This window comes from Caretta caretta, chromosome 10 (assembly GCF_965140235.1).
Source record: "Caretta caretta isolate rCarCar2 chromosome 10, rCarCar1.hap1, whole genome shotgun sequence".
Classification (NCBI taxonomy): domain Eukaryota; kingdom Metazoa; phylum Chordata; order Testudines; family Cheloniidae; genus Caretta; species Caretta caretta.
In genome coordinates this window covers 20,228,977-20,249,499 of record NC_134215.1, presented here as the reverse complement: position 1 = coordinate 20,249,499, position 20,523 = coordinate 20,228,977, and the positions used below count along the sequence as shown (strand labels likewise).

At 41.5% G+C, this 20,523-nt stretch overlaps 1 protein-coding gene across 2 annotated transcripts in view; it reads left to right on the top strand.

Moving 5' to 3' along the window:
- Positions 1-20,523, top strand: part of BMERB1 (bMERB domain containing 1) — a 127,236-nt gene that overhangs the window by 58,843 nt on the left and 47,870 nt on the right. For both annotated transcript variants that reach the window (XM_075132754.1, XM_048866837.2), the window contains exon 2: positions 3,347-3,470. In XM_075132754.1, the coding sequence (XP_074988855.1) occupies positions 3,347-3,470 (124 nt within the window). The remainder of the gene's footprint in view (positions 1-3,346; positions 3,471-20,523) is intronic.

Below are 20,523 nucleotides of genomic sequence, written 5' to 3'. Positions count from 1 at the left end.
TCAGGATGATTTCCTGCATCCTGTTTAAAGCATTTAGGAAATAAATTTGCATCAAAGCTATTTTTGATCCAGCCAGTTAAAATAACTCTGTAGTAATGGAACGCTACAAAAAGCAAAATGATGAATACTGATTCTTTGACCTAGCAATGAAATGAAGTTTTACAAAGAGCAAATTTGGAGCCCTGAGCAGTTCTGGTGTAAGTTTGCCTGTTAAAGGATTCTGGTTAGTAAAAGCAAAAATTATAATTTGTTGGGTGACTCACAAGGCAAAAATAACCCAGCCAGTGCCAATGAACATGTTGGCCAGCTTAAAAGGTTTTTAAAGTACAGTAATGATCCTTTGCCACACTTTCCATATTTTTTTTTAATAATAGGAATGCAATCCATTTTTCTTGTTTAAATCACCAGTGTTTCTGTTTCTTCCAAGCCTTCTTTCGATTGATTCCTGCTGTAACTTTCACTGGATATTATATGTAATTCTGCCCATTGGTCTTGTGGTAGCACAAAGTGGTACATGTATTGGATTGAAGTTCAGAACTTTAGAGTGGTCCCTTGATTCCAGACAGGCCAGGGCTGGAAGGGCTTTGCATTAGGCATTAAGGCCAGAATTTCCAGAAGGGTTGGATTTCAGCTCTCATTTAGGCACCAAAATAAGTGACTAAATTTTCAGAAGAGCTTTTTGGAAAATCTGGCCACAAGTTTCACAATGGAGAGAATCATATAAATCATAGAAATAGGTCTTTTCCAGCTCCTATTAGGACATCTAGATCACACCCCTGCCTATGGAAGAGATTCTAACAATGTTCTAACTGAAAAAATCTTCACTTTGCAGAGGAAGCAAGTCGTGTTCATAGTCTGCTCCCTTTCCTTTAGCCTGCCACCCATTAGAACTGCAAAGCTCCAGCCTCAGCGACCTTCATCAGAGGGACTTCTGTGGTATCCGGGGGAAGCACGTTATAGAGGGATGGTTCCCTCATGCACATTTTTTGACCTGTTTTGCTGTCCTTTGCAGTGTGTAGCAGAGGGAAGGATGGGTCTAAGTGTTTCTCCTTCACTTTGAATATTTGCATTTCCGATTATTTTCACCCAGATGGATAACTGTTTTCTAAGATGAATCCCATTTTGTTGCCTCATGTCCAGATTTCTCACCTCTCAAAATTCCTACATATTATTTCTGTTATTTGTAAGGCCTCCGTTTAATAGTATATATACTTTTCATTAATGTTCTGCTTACTCCACTGGTCACTAATAACATTCAGTAAGATGGGACCTAATACTGATACCAGCTAGAAACCTCTCCTAAATGAAATACATCACCATCATCATCTATAATTTTATCCTTATTTAGGCCCTTTAGTTTGTTTCCAGTCCATGAGACAGAATCAAGTCAATTTGGATTAATGCTGATAATAAGATTAACTTCCAAATATACTGTATAACATTCCTTCATCTATCAGTTTTGTAGTTTTATTTAAAAAGCTATCAACTTTTGTTCTTTATAAATCGGTGCTTCTTTTGCTCATGGTTCTATTATCTTCTAGCCATTTAGTGATTTTACTTTTCTTTTCATATTTGCTCCATTGTTTTACTAGGAACTGAAATTGCCAGTCTGTAGTTTCCAGGGTAACTCTTCTTTCCTTTTTTGAAGATTGATTCCATATTTGCTTTTTTTCAGTCCTCTGGTACTTTCCCAATTCTCCTCGACTTTCCAAGAATAGTTGGAATAGTATTGGTGAGTTAGCTAATACGGGAGCCATGTTGATTGGGGGTATTCTAAGGAAAACCACACCTAGATGTCTTCCTCTATGTTAATAATAATAATAATAATAGTCTATTTTTTATACAGCACTTTCTATCATTAGATCTCAAAGCACTTCACAATCTTCTTCCTGTGAGACAGGAAAGTATTTTTCCCCAATTTAACAAATGGGGAATGGAGAGGCCAAGTGACTTGCCCAGGGTCTCACAATGCAGCTATGGCAGAGCAGGGAATGGAACCCTTGTCCCAGGTCAGTGCCCTAACCACTAGATGGTCACTGTAATATGAGACCTTAAGAGCAGTTGGGTAGAGCAAAAAGGAAAACATAAGGCGATTGATGGTGCTTGAAGAGGGATAAAGCAACAGAGGGAACTGTAGCTTTATTCATATTCCAAGTCTTCTGTGTAAGATGTTCAGCTGCCTGGGTCTGGTGTTTATGGTGGTACTTTCATAATTTGTTTCCTTTTAATTGGTAGAGCTGCATTCTCCTAATTCAGAAATGTAGCTAATGCTACAATTTCATTTTTTGTTTTTTCGTGTCCTGTACACATATGTGTTCAAATGTAGCGAGTGAGTTTGGGTGTCTCAGTTTTTGTTATTTAATTGGAGACTAAAGGGGCCTAATTTTCGGAGGCCAACTGCTCAGCACTGCCTGAAAACCAAGCCCCTTTAAGGTGCTTCCCAAAAACTGAAGCACCCCAAAATCATTAGTCTCGTTTTAAAATCTTGGCCAAGATAAATAAATGTGATAAAACATCAGCATAAGGTTTCCTGGAGGTCAGAGTCCTCCTTCCCAAACCAACTCTCTGTAGACAGATAGTACCTACTTCTACCAATAGGGAAGAGAGAACATGTCAATTACACAAAAATAATAATAAAAGGGGCCTGCCTGATCCTGCCACTTGCTGAACACCTCCTACAAAGTACTGTGTATCCTCCACTCCACCTGATTTCAATGGAAATCATGATTACTAGCATTTCACAAGAAACATTCTGTGCTTCACAGGATTAGGCCCTTAGCCTCTTATACACACTCTTTAGCCTGTTCTCTTTAGCCTCTTCTCTGATGGGCCCTTTTCTCTGGGCTGTCCTTTTAACTGCCTGTCCCATTTAAATAAATGGAGTTCCAGGAAGAATCATAGGAATTAGAGATGAAAAATTCTTATTAGTTCATTTTGTCCATATCTCTTCCAATGCAGGATTGTTCACAAGAGTGAATTCTTGTAGCTGGTAAGCTTTGTAGCAGTTATATTGCTATATTTTAAAAGTCTGTAGTGATGTAAAATAAGGCACAGCAGCTCTGACAGTACACTGGGTTACTGTAGGTTAGGCTTTCTTTTGCGCACATGTCAAATCGTATTAGAGATTTACAGGAATCCTTTTATTTTTAAATGATTAAAATAATTGAAACTACCCAGCAAAACAAGAAAGGACCAGTCTACCTAGCATCCAGCTAGTATGTTCCCTGCTACCCACATTAATTCACCATGGCCTGGCACCTCTGTGATTAAGTTGTATTCTTTAAAGATCCTGCTAAGTTTAGTTAGACCAGCCTCATTCATTTCCTGTCTTCCTTCACACACATAGATCAACTTGACATCATCTCAATGGCTGAAACAACAATGATGCCTGAGGAAATCGAATTGGAGATGGCAAAGATCCAGAGGCTTCGGGAAGTCTTAGTCAGAAGAGAATCAGAGCTCAGGTTTATGTAAGTACCAACTCTTCTGGGAAAATGCTAAGCAAAACTAATCAAAATAGGAGTTTAGGTTTTTTTTTTATCCATTTGACACTTAAAAAAAATGAAGAGTTCCCATTTTAGCTGAATGTTTGCAAAATGCCACTGGGAAATGATTTTTGTAGTTGCAAAGGAAGTTAAAAAAATTTATTCAACATGTTTTACAGAATTTACAAAGAGGATCTATTGCTTACAAAGGGAAACATTGGCGCAATGCTTCTGGCAGATCATGTTTTCACACCAGAGCTCGTATCCTAGGTGGGGAGTGAGCATGGTGTGAAGAAACAACAACTACATTCTACTCAAGTCTCACTGAAGTTAATGGAATCTGCACAGGAATACCCGAGGGAAGAATTTAGCCTTACTCATATAGGGCCAGATCCTCTGCTGGTGTAAATTAGTGATTACATTGATTTATACCACCTGAGAATCTGGCCCTTTTCTCTCCCCACCTATACACCCATTTTAAAGGACAAATATATAGCCTGATCCTTTAACCCTTACTCATGCAAGTAGTCCCATTGGCTTCAATGCTCCCTCACTCTCCTCTTTGACTCACTTGTGTGAGTAAAGCGGGGTTGGCCTCCTATTTTTTACAACAAATCATGCAAATATTTTTTTATCCAGCTCTGGAAATTGCACTGTTAGTCTCTAAGGTGCCACAAGTACTCCTTTTCTTTTTGCGAATACAGACTAACACAGCTGCTACTCTGAAAACTATGTTCATGAATTTCAGTCCAGAGCAAATGTACAGCCATAGCTTACAACCTTTTAGAAATAATAGTTTGCTGACAGAATCTTTGGAGTGATACTGCTAAAATAAACAAGACCAAGATTGGTTTTGTCACACCTGCTTCTAGGTAATCAAGTAAATACTTGGCTATCAGCTTCTATATAGATAGAATCGGGTCAGGCAAAAGCCTTGCCAGGGACACCTGTATTTCCCTTGACATTTTCTGTATCAAACAGTGCAAAGAGATTGAAATAAATTATCCTACTGAAAGAGTACAGCAGTAACTGGCTGTCTCTCATACTTTCCTACATTCTTTCTCTTCACTTGATCTATTTTTTCCTCATTTCCAGCCTGCCTTTTTCATTTCCCCAGTGCTCATGCTCATAGCTGTTCTCAACGCTCCTTTTCTCCTGTCAGGTGGCAGAGTCAGCAGATTAACATGGAGGCGCTGACAGTCAGACTGTTGAAAAGGGAACTTTGCCAAAACTGGCACCATCTACAGTGCTTTCCCAGTGTTCTCCATAATATGAATACACTCTGCTTAATATGGAGGAGCATGGAGCAGCTGTCCACTTGCTGAAGTGGGACAGCTTCTCTGAGCACATACCACCTTTGCTGCTCTACATTGACATGTAATTCAAAATGTGGACAATGATTGATAACTTTTAAAGGCCTGAATGGTCTGGGATCTGGCTGTCTTGCAGGCTGCCCCTTGCTCTCTTCCCCCCTACAATAGATAAAAGCATCGAGAATACTCTTGCTATTGGTTCACAAGGTGAGACTCTGAGGCTGGCTGCAATGACTTCTCTCCAACAAGGGCCTCCAGCATTGGAAATTGCTTCCTTTCATAGTCCCTAAGAGCCCAAGATCAGTGAACTGCTGTGACAAAGACTAGTAGACATGCTGGAACATGTGTCTATTTGGTTTATTTCTTCTGATTTTTACAAATCTTCTATTTTATTCCTGAAAAATGAGAGGAATATTGCCAATGTTTCCATAAGCCAGCTCAGCAGGGGTTCTTTACTGCCACTCATTGTGGATAGCTCATGTAAGTTGTGGTGGGTTTTGTTTTTATAACTCAAACCCTGCTCCCCCTGAAGCTAATGATACAACTTCCATTAACTTCAGTGGGTCCAGGGCTAAGCATTTTACAGCTGCTCAAGCCATGCACACTTTATAAATGAATCTATTAAAATAAAATAAAAGGTAGGTACTCGCATTTATGGATGAGTTTATTACTTTCAGTTGTTTCCTGAAGTAAAGGAATTGTCGATGTCCTGAGACCAGTGTTCTGATAGTTAAGGCATTTCAGTAGCTGCATTCTCTTGCCGGGACTTGGGTCTCTTTTGAAAGATTTGTATAGTCAGCTGTATGGCCTGAACATGGTGAAGGGCTGAATTGGTTCTGCCAGAGTTTGAACATGTGACCACTGAGAAACTATCTATGCCATGTCTAGTGCTCAGTCCATTAAGTCTTCTCCAGCTTGGATGAAAACTTCAGTCTCTAATTAGTTCTGCTGCTGCTTTAGATTTTCAGTTAATGGCATGATCAAAGCAAGCCAAAGAGTATTTGGTGATGGAGCCCAGAGTGTAGAAGCGTGAGGGAGTGGGACAGAGTTTAGTAAGTGTGATTGTATTCCTTATAATTAACCAAGATGCTAAAAGACTTTCTGGTATTGGAATATTGGACCCTTTTTTGAATTCATTCGACAGCGAAAACAAAATGATGCAGTTATTCCAGATCAACTAACTGATCTTGCCACAATCAGACTGGTTATTTTTTTCCTGTTACTTCTTCCTTTAGGCATGACTTTCCTTCCCACTCTGTGATGTTGCTCTTTTGTGTCCTGCAATGCCAACCAAGTCAATGAAATCTCACATTTACTATGTATTACTGCCTCTGCTTAAGAAAAAAGAAAATAAATTAACTGGAACATAAGCGGGACTGACTCAGACTCTGAATATGCTCTAAACCATCAGCACAGTGGTGGTGCCACTTCCCGCTTTATAACCTTTAGCTTAGTGCACTCACCTGGGATGTGGGAGACCTGGGTTCAATTTCCCCCTCTGTCAGAGGGTGAAAAAGGATTTGAACAGGGGTCTCGCATTCTTAGGGGAGTGCTTCAACCACTAAGATATGGGATATTGTGATGTGCAGTGTCCTCCTCTCTTGTTTAGTCTCTCCTAAATTTGGATAAATAATTAAAGCATCATTAGGCCAGAGAGACTAAGACTGAGAATAACTCTATATCTTAGTGGTTACGGCACATACGTGGGAGGTGGGGAACCCAGCATCCAGTCTCCCTGCTCCAATGACTAATTATTTATACAAAGTGGAACAACTTCAACAGGAGAGATTGAGGGAGCCCCAAATCTGAATATTCCAGTACTCAGTGGTTAGAGCACTCACCTGACAGGAGTGGGAGACCCCTGTTCAAATCCCTTCTCTCCCTGGCTGAACTGGGGTCTCCTACAACCCAGGTAAGTGTTCTAATGAGGGGGCTAAAAGGTATAAGGTGGCTCCTCCTCCAGCCAGACTTTGAACAGGTCCTGATCCAGTACGTGGCCTCTGAGCACACCTACCAGATTGTGCCCTGCATGCAAGTGAGGTGGATGCATCCCTATCTTCCCTCACTTTGTGGATCACTCTGGGGAAGACAGAAGACAAGTGTTCAGATGCATAGAGTGAAGCAGCAGAAATTTAGGTGCCAGGGAACTTTAATTGCAAAAACTTAGGCACTGAGTGTGTTTACGGACCTACAGGGTTAGGCAGCAGCTGAGAGAGTTTTGTGGGTCACAGTGGAGACTAAAATTGTGACTTAGGGTGCCTAAGTACCTTTGTGGATCTGTACCATGATGCCTAAAGTTAGGCATCTACATAATTGGCCTGATTTTCAGCCCTATAGCTCCGACTGAAGTCAATGAGAGTTGTGGGTCCTGAGTCGCTCTAAAAAGAACATTCAGACCACTTTCCGACATGTTTAAATAATGATTTAGGTGCCTAACTTCAGGCACCAAAGTTTTAAAGTGCAGGTTTAAGTGTTTTGCTTAAGGTCACAGAGGAAGTCAGTGTCAAAGTCAGATTGAGGACTCAGAAATTCCTGTCCCCAAATCCTGTGCTCAGATCATTCCATTCTCCAAGAACCATTAAAGATAAGGGCAACCATGGACTGAATTTTAACCTTTGAGGCTTCCACAATTTACAAGTAGGATTTTCAAAAGCACTCACCATAAGTCTAATTCTATAATATCTTTTCAAAGCCCATTGTAAAATTCCCATTTATTTCAAGGGACAGAGTGATTTTGAAAATCCCAACTATACTTTTACAACAGTGGTCTAAACCACTCATTTTCAGCAGTTTGTTTTGTTTTCATTTAACTACAGAATAGCATCCCCAGTTCTCTGAGAGGAACCTAGCGAGTTGAACAACTTTATAGATTCTATTTTATTGTGATTTCAAAGTTAATAAATCACAAATAGTAATGGAAAGAAAAAAAAGTCATGAAATGTACTGCTAGGTATCTATTAAGTAACAAACACAATGAAAATTTTATTGCAGGTAACATTTTTACTGCAGAGAGTATATATATTTAAATGCTTTAGATTAATTTTTCTTCCTTTAATTCAAAATCTATAACAAGCCACTGTTTTCTGAAAGAATTACTTTTGCCAGATACATCAATTTTACCACTATTGCATCACTGCGGTTAGAAAGGTCTCTCCATCTTTTAACTTAGTTTAATTAGATAATTAAACACCAGGGACTATCATTTATACAGATAGTTAAATGTAATTAGACACATTTTGTAATTTTGTTTTTAAAAAGCTGTCTTTAATACTTTTATGATTTGATCCAGAGCTTTCAGAACCACTGACTCCTGAGAGAATCAGCAGCAAATACGTTTAATCACAGAACGTTAACTTGGCTCTTGGCAAGCTTATGGTCATAGAATCATAGAATATAAGGGTTGGAAGGGACCCCAGAAGGTCATCTAGTCCAACCCCCTGCTCGAAGCAGGACCAATTCCCAGTTAAATCATCCCAGCCAGGGCTTTGTCAAGCCTGACCTTAAAAACTCCTAAGGAAGGAGATTCTACCACCTCCCTAGGTAACGCATTCCAGTGTTTCACCACCCTCTTAGTGAAAAAGTTTTTCCTATTATCCAATCTAAACCTCCCCCACTGCAGCTTGAGACCATTACTCCTCGTTCTGTCATCTGATACCATTGAGAACAGTCTAGAGCCATCCTCTTTGGAACCCCCTTTCAGGTAGTTGAAAGCAGCTATCAAATCCCCCCTCATTCTTCTCTTCTGCAGGCTAAACAATCCCAGCTCCCTCAGCCTCTCCTCATAACTCATGTGTTCCAGACCCCTAATCATTTTTGTTGCCCTTCGCTGGACTCTCTCCAATTTATCCACATCCTTCTTGAAGTGTGGGGCCCAAAACTGGACACAATACTCCAGATGAGGCCTCACCAATGTCGAATAGAGGGGAACGATCACGTCCCTCGATCTGCTCGCTATGCCCCTACTTATACATCCCAAAATGCCATTGGCCTTCTTGGCAACAAGGGCACACTGCTGACTCATATCCAGAGTCACTGGAGATGAAGCAAATTAAAAGAGGTTTTTCCATTTCAGGTATATAAAGCTTCTAAAATAAAACCCATCCCCAGAAACCTGCTGCTCAGTCCCATCCCACTTCACCAAAGATTGCAAAAATGGACAGTTCCTAGTGGAATAATGGGGTTGAAGCAACTGTCTGCATTGGTTTTCTGTTAAAGTTCATCAGGTGTTGTTCCAGGAATTTCCCCATTGCCTGATGGTCTCTGCACACAAGCAGGGCAACAAATCTCAAGTGAAATTCATCTTTGCCTGTTGGGTAGGTCTGGCTGATAGAGGAGTTTCATAGGATATTGGGCCACATCTCCCATCAGATTGTCAGGGTTTAAACAACAGTTAGTTCCACATGTAGGGTTATAATTACACATGTTCTTGAATCCATGGGACACTGAGGACATCACATATGCGCCATGTCCTGTACTGCCATGGTATCTGCTTGTCTGCATTACCTACCCCAGCCTAATCTAATTCCCACCAGGAGCTCTGCTTCCATCTCTATTCTCATTCCCTCCCTGAAGCACATGAACCACCATCCTCTTCCTCAGCCAATCCATCAAGCATCAAAACATCACAATGATTTTAGGGAGATGAGAGCTACAGGCTTCCTGCTTGCCATTCAGCACCACCAGCGCTGCCTCCCAGCTGTTCCATGCTGCCAGCAATTCCTCATCCCGACCCCCAGTTTGAGAACCCCTGCCCTAGTGTGCCTGTGGATCTGATGGAAGGATTTTAGCCTAGCTTAATTACAGATCAGTTATTATAACAAAAACCGACCCTTTGATGATGTATTTTAGGAGCTTTTATCTCACTGCTTTTTTTACTCATATTGGAGTGTGAATAAAAATAGAGGACCAGATCCCCAGTTGGTGTAAATCAGAGTAGCTCCAGCTCCAATGAAGTCAGTGGAGGGGTACAGATTTACAGCAGATGAGAACCTAACCCATAGATTTCTAACTGAAATGATACGATGTTACTTTTCTCAGGAGGTTGCACTCTAACAAGCTCAGCAAAGGGTTAATGGAGCGATAATAAAATTCACTTATACTGGAGGCTTGAAATGGCTTAGGAATAATACAGTGCATTGCCTTTGATGGTCACAACATTTACTGCAGCACATATTTTATCCAATGAAATATGTGCTGCCATGAACAAAGGACATTTGGTGAAGAGAATTTCTCCAGGTTAACATAGTTTCTAGTAAAAAAAAAAATAACTAGTGAGGCCTGGCTGCTCAGCAGTCAATTAGCATTTCCCAACTATCTTGTTTTCTGTGTATAAACCAGCAAGAAATTATCCACTGGTATGTGATTTCATGGATAATGTAATATTCCTTCAGGCAGTTCCTGTTTATGAGCTATGTATCATCCATTTCCTACTTTGCATTTTCTCTTTTCCCCTCCACGCAGCATGAGGTGCAGTTGAAGGAGACTATCCTGCCTTTATTGTGGTTTAGAGACTGATCTGCTTGCCTGGAAAGTTAAGGTGTATGAATCCAACTCTAGTTATTGCAGTTGGTGCTGAAGTGCACCATGCTGAAGATAAATTCTAGATTCTTCCCCACCTTGAACAAAATGACATGAATTACTAATGAATCTTGTAGGAAAACCTTCACTAAGGATAAAATGAAATGTGTGGCTTCTGTGTCAATAGGCAAATGCCAGCATGTTACATTACAGCATTCAGATTGGTAACACTCCAGTATTTAAATAGGACCTTTACTGAATAGGTCACCACCACTAGGAGCTTTGTAAAAGTCATCCCGATTGGGGGGGGCGGGGCATGAGAAGGACAGTCCAGGCGGCTGATGAGATAAAAGCTATACACATCATCATCATCATTTTTTAAGGCTAATTTTAAAGCACTTGATGATGGCAAGGGAATATCTGACTTAAACTGTATTCAGCACGACACTTTAACTTCCCTGAAAGTGTATGTATGTGTGTTCTATATTAGATGTATATCCAAGTTGCAAAGTTCAGGTGAAGTCGTCAGGTCTTTGGTTTTGGTTCAGACCCCTCTCTAATACGTATCATAGACATCTTCAAAGGGCTCTACTTTTCTGCATACCATGTTAGGATTATGTCTGAAGAACAAGTAGTTTCATACTGAGAGCAATTTTTTTCAATCTTTTAAATTTGACATTTTGATGAAATTCTGAATTGAAAAAAATGAGAACAATTTCAATGAAACTGAAGTAATTTCCTGCCCATTTTTTTGACCAATCATAGAACTGGTTGACATTTTTTGAATTAAAAAAAAGCGGGATTGGACAGGATGCCTCTGAGAACATTTGCTTTGTTCATCTACCACCTCAGTGAATCTAGAACATCCTGAGGCATGGTGACAAACTTTTGAAGACTGTCCTGATTTGATGTGTAGATTCAAGATGTCCAATGCTGCCTGCATCACATTCTGAGAATAGCAAAGGGAGCTACATAATTGGTCCCTGCCATCAAACCCATGAGACCCAGTAAGATGATTACCTTCCAGGATGGGCAGTCTCAAATTTGCAAAACCACTTGCTCTATTTTTAGTAACCTGTCCTCTGAAAGAAAAGCTTTCCCTGCTTCTGAGTCCAGTATAGAACCTATAAAAGGAATTATCTGAGGTGGCCAGAAAGTTGATTTTTTTTGACACTGAGATGCAGACCCAAATTTGGAAAGATGAAGATTGTAAACATGATGTGGAGTAACACATCCTCACGTGAACTAGCTTTAAGCAACCAATCATCCAAATATGGGTAAACAAAACTACCTTATTTTCTCAGATGTGTTGCTACTACAGAAAGGCACTTTGAAAAGGCCCTATGTGCAGTTGACAGGCTGAACAGGTATACCTTGTACTGGAAATGGTGCCCACCACCATGAAATGTAGGTATTTTCAATACTATGTGAAATAGAGATATGAAAATAAATGTCCTTTAAATCAAGAGTGGTGAACCAATCCACAGTTGAAAGCAAGGAAATTATGGAGGCCAGGGTTAACATAGAAAACCAGAACTTCTAGATATACCTGTTCAATTTTCCTAAATCTAAAATCAGACGAAGACTCCCATCTTTTTTCTGTGTCAGGCAGTACCTTGAAAAGATTTTTGGGTACCACCTTGACAGCTCCTATCTGGAGCAGCTTGTGTTCTTCTGAATAATATTGTAAGAAGGTTTCCTGAAAGGGGAAGGGTAGGGAGAATTAAGAGGGGGCAGTTTTTCAGACTGACTGGCCCAGCCCTTCTCTATAATCTCTAGTACCCATAAGTCCAAGGTTATTTGTTGATGAATTGGGCTAGCTTGTCCGCAAATAAAAGAAGGGATGGATCCTGGCTGATTGGTCCGTGACTCTTGATCATCACATCCAATCTGGTGTTCACAGAAGATGAAGAAGGGGTCTTCATCTTAGGTATCTGACAGATGCTTTTTATGCTGGGTCTGGAATGAAGACTGAGATTGCTGATGCTGTTGCTGATTACTCTGATTTGAAGAAAAATAAGTAGATAACTGAGGGCAATATTGCCCCTGGTATTGAAAAGAAGGAGTAGAAAGTCCCCTTCTGAGTGAGGGATAGATACCCATAAAACGAGCAATGGATCTAGTTTTCTTTAATTTTTCCAACAGTTCATCAGTCTTATTGCTGCAAAGACCATCTCCTTTGAATGGGAGATCTTCCTGAAAACACCATCCTGGCCACTATGGATGTAGAAGCCCTCAACACCAACATTCCACACAAAGATGGACTACAAGCCGTTAGGAACAGTATACCTGATAATGTCATGGAAAACCTGGTGGCTGAACTTTGTGACTTTGTCCTCACCCACAACTATTTCACATTTAGGGACAATATATACCTTCAAGTCAGCGGCACTGCTATGGGTACCTGCATGGCCCCACAGTATGCCAATATTTTTATGGCTGACTTAGAACAATGCTTCCTTAGCTCTTGTCCCCTAACACCCCAACTCTACTTGCGCTACATTGATGACATCTTCATCATCTGGACCCATGGAAAAGAAGCCCTTAAGGAACTCCACCACAATTTCAACAATTTCCATCCCACCATCAACCTCAGCCTAGACCAATCCACACAAGCGGTCCGTTTTCTGGACACTACTGTGCTAATAAGCGATGGTCACATAAACACCACCCTATACTTACCTACATGCCTCCAGCTTCCATCCAGGACACACCACACGATCCATTGTCTACAGCCAAGCTCTAAGGTACAACTGCATTTGCTCCAATCCCTCAGACAAAGACAAACACCTACAAGATCTCTATCAAGCATTCTTAAAACTGCAGTACCCACCTGCTGAAGTGAAAAAACACATTGGCAGATCCAGAAGAGTATCCAGAAGTCACCGAGTACAGGACAGGCCCAACAAAGAAAATAACAGAATGCCACTAGCTGTCACCTTCAGCCCCCAACTAAAACCTCTTCAGCGCATCATCGCAGATTTACAACGTATCCTGAAAAATGATCCCTCACTCTCACAGATCTTGGGAGACAGACCAGTCCTCGCTTACAGACAGCCCCCCAACCTGAAGCAAATACTCTCAGCAATCACACACCACACAACACTACCCCAGAAACCTATCCTTGCAACAAAGCCCGATGCCAACTCTGTCCACATATTTATTCAAGTGACACCATCATAGGACCTAATCACATTAGCCACGCCATCTGGGGCTCGTTCACCTGCACATCTACCAATGTGACATATGCCATCATGTGCCTTCTGCCATGTACATTGGCCAAACCGGACAGTCTCTACGCAAAAGAATAAATGGACACAAATCTGACATCAGGAATCATGACATTCAAAAACCGGTAGAAGAACACTTCAACCTCTCTGGCCACTCAGTAAAAGATTTAAGGGTGTCAATTTTGCAACAGAAAAGCTTCAAAAACAGACTTAACCGAGAAATTGCTGAGCTTGAATTAATATGCAAACTAGATACCATTAACTTGGGTTTGAATAGAGACTGGGAGTGGCTGGGCCATTACACGTATTGAATCTATTTCCCTAAGTTAAGTATCCTCACACCTGCTTGTCAACTGTCTAAATGGGCCATCTTGATTATCACTACAAAAAAGTTTTTTTCTCTGGCTGATAATAGCTCATCTTAACTAATTAGCCTCTCACAGTTTGTATGGCAACTTCCAATTTATCTGTGTTTATATATAGATCTTCTTACTGTATGTTCCATTCTATGCATCCGATGAAGTGGGATGTAGCCCACGAAAGCTTATGCTCTAATAAATTTGTTAGTCTCTAAGGTGCCACAAGTCCTCCTTTTCTTTATACATATGAGGTTTATTTTAAATTTTAATTTGCTCACTATCAAATGACGGGTTTCAGAGTAACAGCTGTGTTAGTCTGTATTCGCAGAAAGAAAAGGAGTACTTGTGGCACCTTAGAGACTAACCAATTTATTTGAGCATGAGCTTTCGTGAGCTACAGCTCACTTCATCGGATGCATACCGTGGAAACTGGTTAGTCTCTCAGGTGCCACAAGTACTCCTTTTCTTTTATCAAATGACTGTTTTTTCTATTTCTTCTGGCTCATTGATCTGGCATTGAATATGACTATTGGATGGCAAAGTGTCATGTACAGCAACATGCAGATCCCTAAGCTTTACACTGGGTAAGGGGCTTGAGGAAGGAAGAAGAGTCAGAATACATAAGAGGCATCAACCAGAGATATGGTAACAGTTTATTGGCTATATTTTGCTAAGCAGAATAAGGGCCAGGCAACTGATGCACGATGACCTCTGATTATTATTACCTATTCCTCCCTATTTGTTTTTTATACTCACCTCTTGTCTCTCATCATACAATTAGACTGTAAGCTCCCTCAGGCAGGGACTGTTTATTAAATGTGTATACAGACTTAGCACAATGGGGCCCTGATATCTGATGAGGGCATCTAAACAGTACCACTATGCAAATAATAAATAATATGACCAATAGCAAGAGAATTTATTTTGTACAGATTAGCACAATAGCTAATAGCTGTTTTCCGATCATGGGTGTTTTCTCATACAGGTAAATTATAAACTTCCATCTTTTATAGTATTATAATCAGATAGAGCCATATTACTTACCAAGAGTTTCTCAAATGTTATGTCAGATCACAGACAGCTGCAGCAGCACAGGAGCCAGCAAACAGAGCTGTAAACAGGGGAGTTTGAGTGGAAATTTGTAAGGGGAGTTTGGGGGGAAGACTAAGAGCCAGACAAAGGAACAGACAGGCTAGTGAAGGGAGTGTGTGGTGGTCTGGCAGTGTTTTGGTGCTCGTTGGGGGTTTGTTTTGCTGTGGGTGGTGGTGTTTTGGTTTGGTTTCTGTTTCCCAGACTAACAGGATTTAGGTGAGAAGGCTCTGACAGACACAGAGGCAGCAGTGGTAGTGACCCAAGTAGTGGAAGACACAATGAAGATGACTGGATGTAGGAGCTGTGGCATGTACATGATCCTGGAGGGGGTACCTGAAAAGAGTTTCATCTGCATGAAGTGCCACCTGATAGAGCTGATGGAAGAGACGATCTGAGGACTGGAGATGCAGGTGGAAACTCTGGTTGAGTTTAGAAGGGTTTCAAGCAAAGACATGAGGAGGCTGAAGAGAAAAGCTCAGACTTGCAGATGGAACCGGGACCAAAGATCTTTGAGGGGATACTTCTGGGTGAGGAAAGTGGACAATGGAAGCATGTGACTAAGAGAACCAGGCAGAGAAAAAGACGGGCTAGTGAAGGAGAAATAGACCTCAGGAACAGGTTTGCGGAGTTGGAAAATGAAGAAAGAGCACAGCAGGTGGTCACTGAAAGTGAGAGGGCAAGGAAGAAGAGCAGCTAGTCCTATAGGAAGAGGGCAAGAGTCAATGGAGATAAACACCAAATATGAGCCCCAGGAGGATACGGGATGGGTTGCAGAGGATTGCAAGGGACAATAGGAATTGAGAGGACTTGCAGCCAGAGGGAACAGGGGATAGACTGGAGAACTGCACCATCGCCAGGAAAAGGCAGGTCTACGTGACTGGGGACTCCTTACTGAGAAGAATAGACAGGCCCGTAACAAGAGCTGATCCAGAGAACAGAAGGGTGTGCTGTCTGCCAGGTGCTAAGATATGAGATGTGGACCCGAGGCTGAAGAGGATCCTAACGGGAGCAGGAAAGAATCCACTGATTATCCTTCATGTGGGAACAAATGATACTGCTAGATTCTCGCTGGAACGTATCAAGGGAGACTATGCTAGGCTGGGGAAGACGCTTAAGTAAATTGAGGCTCAAGTGATCTTCAGTGGGATTCTGCCTGTTCCTAGAGAAGGGCAACAAAGGTGTGACAAGATTATGACGCTCAGAGGGCTCAGGTGCTGGTGCTATAAAGAGGCCTTTGGGATGCATGGCCACTGGGAAGCATTCATGGACAGAGGACTGTTCTCTCTGGATGGACTTCACCTGAGTAAGGAGGGAAAGACTTGTAGGATGGAGGATGGCACAACTGATCAAGAGAGCTTTAAACTAGGAATCTGGGAGAGATGGTTGGGAGATGTCCAGGTAATCTCCACGCCAGATTTTAACACTGAGAGGGAAGAAAATGAAGTAAGAAAGGATACAGCCATGGGTAGGAGAATGGACATAAGGAGAAAGGGTAGTGTACATACCAGTCTAATAGGTGATACTGGCAGTAGAATGTATGTGCCTAATTGGGTAAAGAATGTGAGCGAGGCCAAAATTAAGATGTTTGTACACTAATGCGAGGAGCCTAGGTAACAAAATGGAGGAACTAGAGCTACTGGTGCAGGAAGTGAAACCAGATATTATAGGGATAACAGAAACATGGTGGAACAGTAGTCATGACTGGAGTACGGGTATTGAAGGGTATGTGCTGTTTAAGAAAGAGAAATAAAGGCAAAGGTGGTGGAGTAGCATTGTATATCAATGATGAGGTAGATTGTAAAGAAATAAGAAGTGATGGAATGGATAAGACAGAATCTGTCTGGGCAAAAATCACATTGAGGAAGAAAGCTACTAGAGCCTCCCCTGGGATAGTGCTTGGGGTGTGCTATAGACTGCTGGGATCTGATCTGGATATGGATAGAGACCTCTTTAATGTTTTTAATGAAGTAAATACTAATGGGAATTGTAAAAAGAAAAGGAGTACTAGTGGCACCTTAGAGACTAACCAATTTATTTGAGCATAAGCTTTCGTGAGCTGCAGCTCACTTCATCGGATGCATTTGTGGGAACTGTGGGAATTGTGTGATCATGAGAGACTTTAACTTCCCAGATATAGACTGGAGGACAAGTGCTAGTAATAATAATAGTGCTCAGATTTTCCTGGATGTGATAACTGATGGATTCCTTCACCTAGCAGTTGCTGAACCAACAAGAGGGGATGCCGTTTTAGATTTGGTTTTGGTGAGTAGTGAGAACCTCATAGAAGAAATGGTTGTAGGGGATAATCTTGGTTCAAGCGATCATGAGCTAATTCAGTTCAAACTAAATGGAAGGATACACAAAAATATATCTGTGACTGGGGTTTTTGATTTCAAAAGAGCTAACTTTAAAAAATTAATTAAATGAGTTAGGGAAGTGGATTGGACTGAAGAACTTGTGGATCTAAAGGCAGAGGAGGCCTGGAATTACTTCAAGTCAAAGTTGCAGAAACAATCAGAAGCCTGCATCCCAAGAAAGGGGAAAAAATTCATAGGCAGGAGTTGTAGACCAAGCTGGATGAGCAAGCACCTTAGAGAGGTGATTAAGAAAAAGCAGAAAGCCTACAAGGGATGGAAGATGGGAGGGATTAGCAAGGAAAGCTACCTATTGAGGCCAGAACATGTAGGAATAAAGTGAGAAAGGCCAAAAGCCATGTAGAGTTGGACCTTGCAAAGGAAATTAAAACCAATAGTAACAGGTTCTATAGCCATATAAATAAGAAGAAAACAAAGAAAGAAGAAGTGGGACCACTAAACACTGAGGATGGAGTGAAGGTTAAGGATAATCTAGCCATGGCCCAATATCTAAACAAATAGTTTGCCTCAGTCTTTAATGAGGCTAATGGGGAGCTTAGGGATAATGATAGGACAACAAATGGGAAGGAGGATATGGAGGTAGATATTATCACATCTGAGGTAGAAGCCAAACTTGAACAGCTTAATGGGACTAAATCGGGGGGCCCAGATAATCTTCATCCAAGAATATTAACGGAACTGGCACCCGAAATTGCAAGCCCATTAGCAAAATATTTTAATGAATCCGTAAACTCAGGGGTTGTAGCGTATGACTGGAGAATTGCTAACATTGTTCCTATTTTTAAGAAAGGAAAAAAAAGTGATCCGGGTAACTACAGGCCTGTTCGTTTGACATCTGTAGTATGCAAGATCTTGGAAAAAATTTTGAAGGAGAAAGTAGTTAAGGACATTGAGGTCAATGGTAATTGGGACAAAATACAACATGGTTTTACAAAAGGTAGATAGCGTCAAACCCACCTGATCTCCTTCTTTGAGAAGGTAACAGATTTTTTAGACAAAGGAAATGTAGTGGATCTAATTTACCTCAATTTCAGTAAGGCATTTGGTACGGTTCCACATAGGGAATTATTAGCTAAATTGGAAAAGATGAGGATCAATATGAAAATTGAAAGGTGGATAAGGAACTGGTTAAAGGGGAGACTACAATGGGTCACACTGAAAGGTGAACTGTCAGGCTGGAAGGAGGTTACTAGTGGAGTTCCTCAGGGATCGGTTTTGGGACCAATCTTATTTAATCTTTTTATTACTGACCTTGGCCCAAAAAGCGGGAATGCGCTAATAAAGTTTGCGGATGACACGAAGCTGGGAGGTATTGCCAATACAGAGAAGGACCGGGATATCATACAGGAAGATCTGGATGACCTTGTAAACTGGAGTAATAGTAATAGGATGAAATTTAATAGTGAAAAGTGCAAGGTCATGCATTTAGGGATTAATAACAAGAATTTGTGTTATAAACTGGGGACGCATCACTTGGAAGTAACAGAAGAGAAGGACCTCAGAGTAGTGGTTGATCACAGGATGACTATGAGCCACCAATGTGATACGGTGGTGAAAAAAGCTAATGCGGTCTTGGGATGCATCAGGCGAGGTATTTCCAGTAGAGATAAGGAGGTGTTAGTACTGTTATACAAGGCACTGGTGAGACTTCATCTGGAATATTGTGTGCAGTTCTAATCTCCAATGTTTAAGAAAGATGAATTCAAACTGGAACAGGTACAGAGAAGGGCTACTCGGATGATCCGAGGAATGGAAAACCTGTCTTATGAAAGGAGACTCAAAGAGCTTGGCTTGTTTAGCCTAACCAAAAGAAGGCTGAGGGGAGATTTGATTGCTCTGTATAAATATATCAGAGGGATAAATACCACAGAGGGAGAAGAATTATTTAAACTCAGTACCAATGTGGACACAAGAACAAATGGATATAAACTGGCCATCAGGAAGTTTAGACTTCAAATTAGACAAAGGTTTCTAACCATCAGAGGAGTGAAGTTCTGGAACAGGCTTCCCAGGGAAGCAAGAGACATATCTGGCTTCAAGACTAAGCTTGATAAATTTATGGAAGGGATGATATGATGGGATAGCCTAATTTTGGCAATTAATTGATCTTCAACTATTAGCGGTAGATATGGCCAATGATGGGATGTTAGATGGGGTGGGATCTGAGTTACTACAGAGAATTCTTTCCTGGGTGGCTGGCTGGTGAGTCTTGCCCACATGCTCAGGGTTTAGCTGATCGCCATATTTGGGGTCAGGAAGGAATTTTCCTCCAGGGCAGATTGGAAGAGGCCCCGGGGGGTTTTCGCCTTCCTCTGCAGCATAGGGCACAGGTCACTTGCTGGAGGATTCTCTGCACCTCAAAGTCTTTAAACCATGATTTGAGGACTTCAATAGCTCAGACATAGGTTAGAGGTTTGTTACAGGAGTGGATGGGTGAGACTCTGTGGCCTGCGTTGTGCAGGAGGTCAGACTAGATGATCATAATGGTCCCTTCTGACCTTAAAGTCTATGATGCTTTCTAAAGGAAGATTCTCTCTTCTTCTTCACAGAAGTCTAGAGTGATGTGTATTATTTTTTATAAATATCATATGCATCTCAGATTACCGGCTTGATATTATCCTGCCTGACTGCATATCTAATTTGCATATGTTGTTACCCACACAAATGAAGGCACAAATGCAGGGTTTTGAAGATTCAGAGCAGGCTGCACAGTGGAGACAGGAGACCGGCAAAGAAATTTGGCATCATGTGACCTCCAGAAGAAGAAAGGGGAACGTCCATGTACCAGCAACGCAGATACAGGTAAGTAACCGTTTTCATGTTCTCTCCACAGGTATCAATGCTAAGAATGGACCAGATGATACGTCTGAGGGAAGGGAGCAGAAGGAGACTCCGCCAGTTGGAAGGCATGAGATGCACTATCTTAAGGTTGGGGGTTCCACGACCACCACTCCCAAGAGAAGGAGGCGGGTGGTGGTGGTCGGGGACTCTCTCCTCAGGGGACTGAGTCATCTATCTGCCGCCCCGACTGGGAAAAACGAGAAGTCTGCTTAGCTGCCAGGAGCTAAGATTCGCGATGTGACGGCCGAGACTCATCAAACCCTCAGATCGCTACCCCTTCCTGCTTCTCCACGTGGGCACAAATGATACTG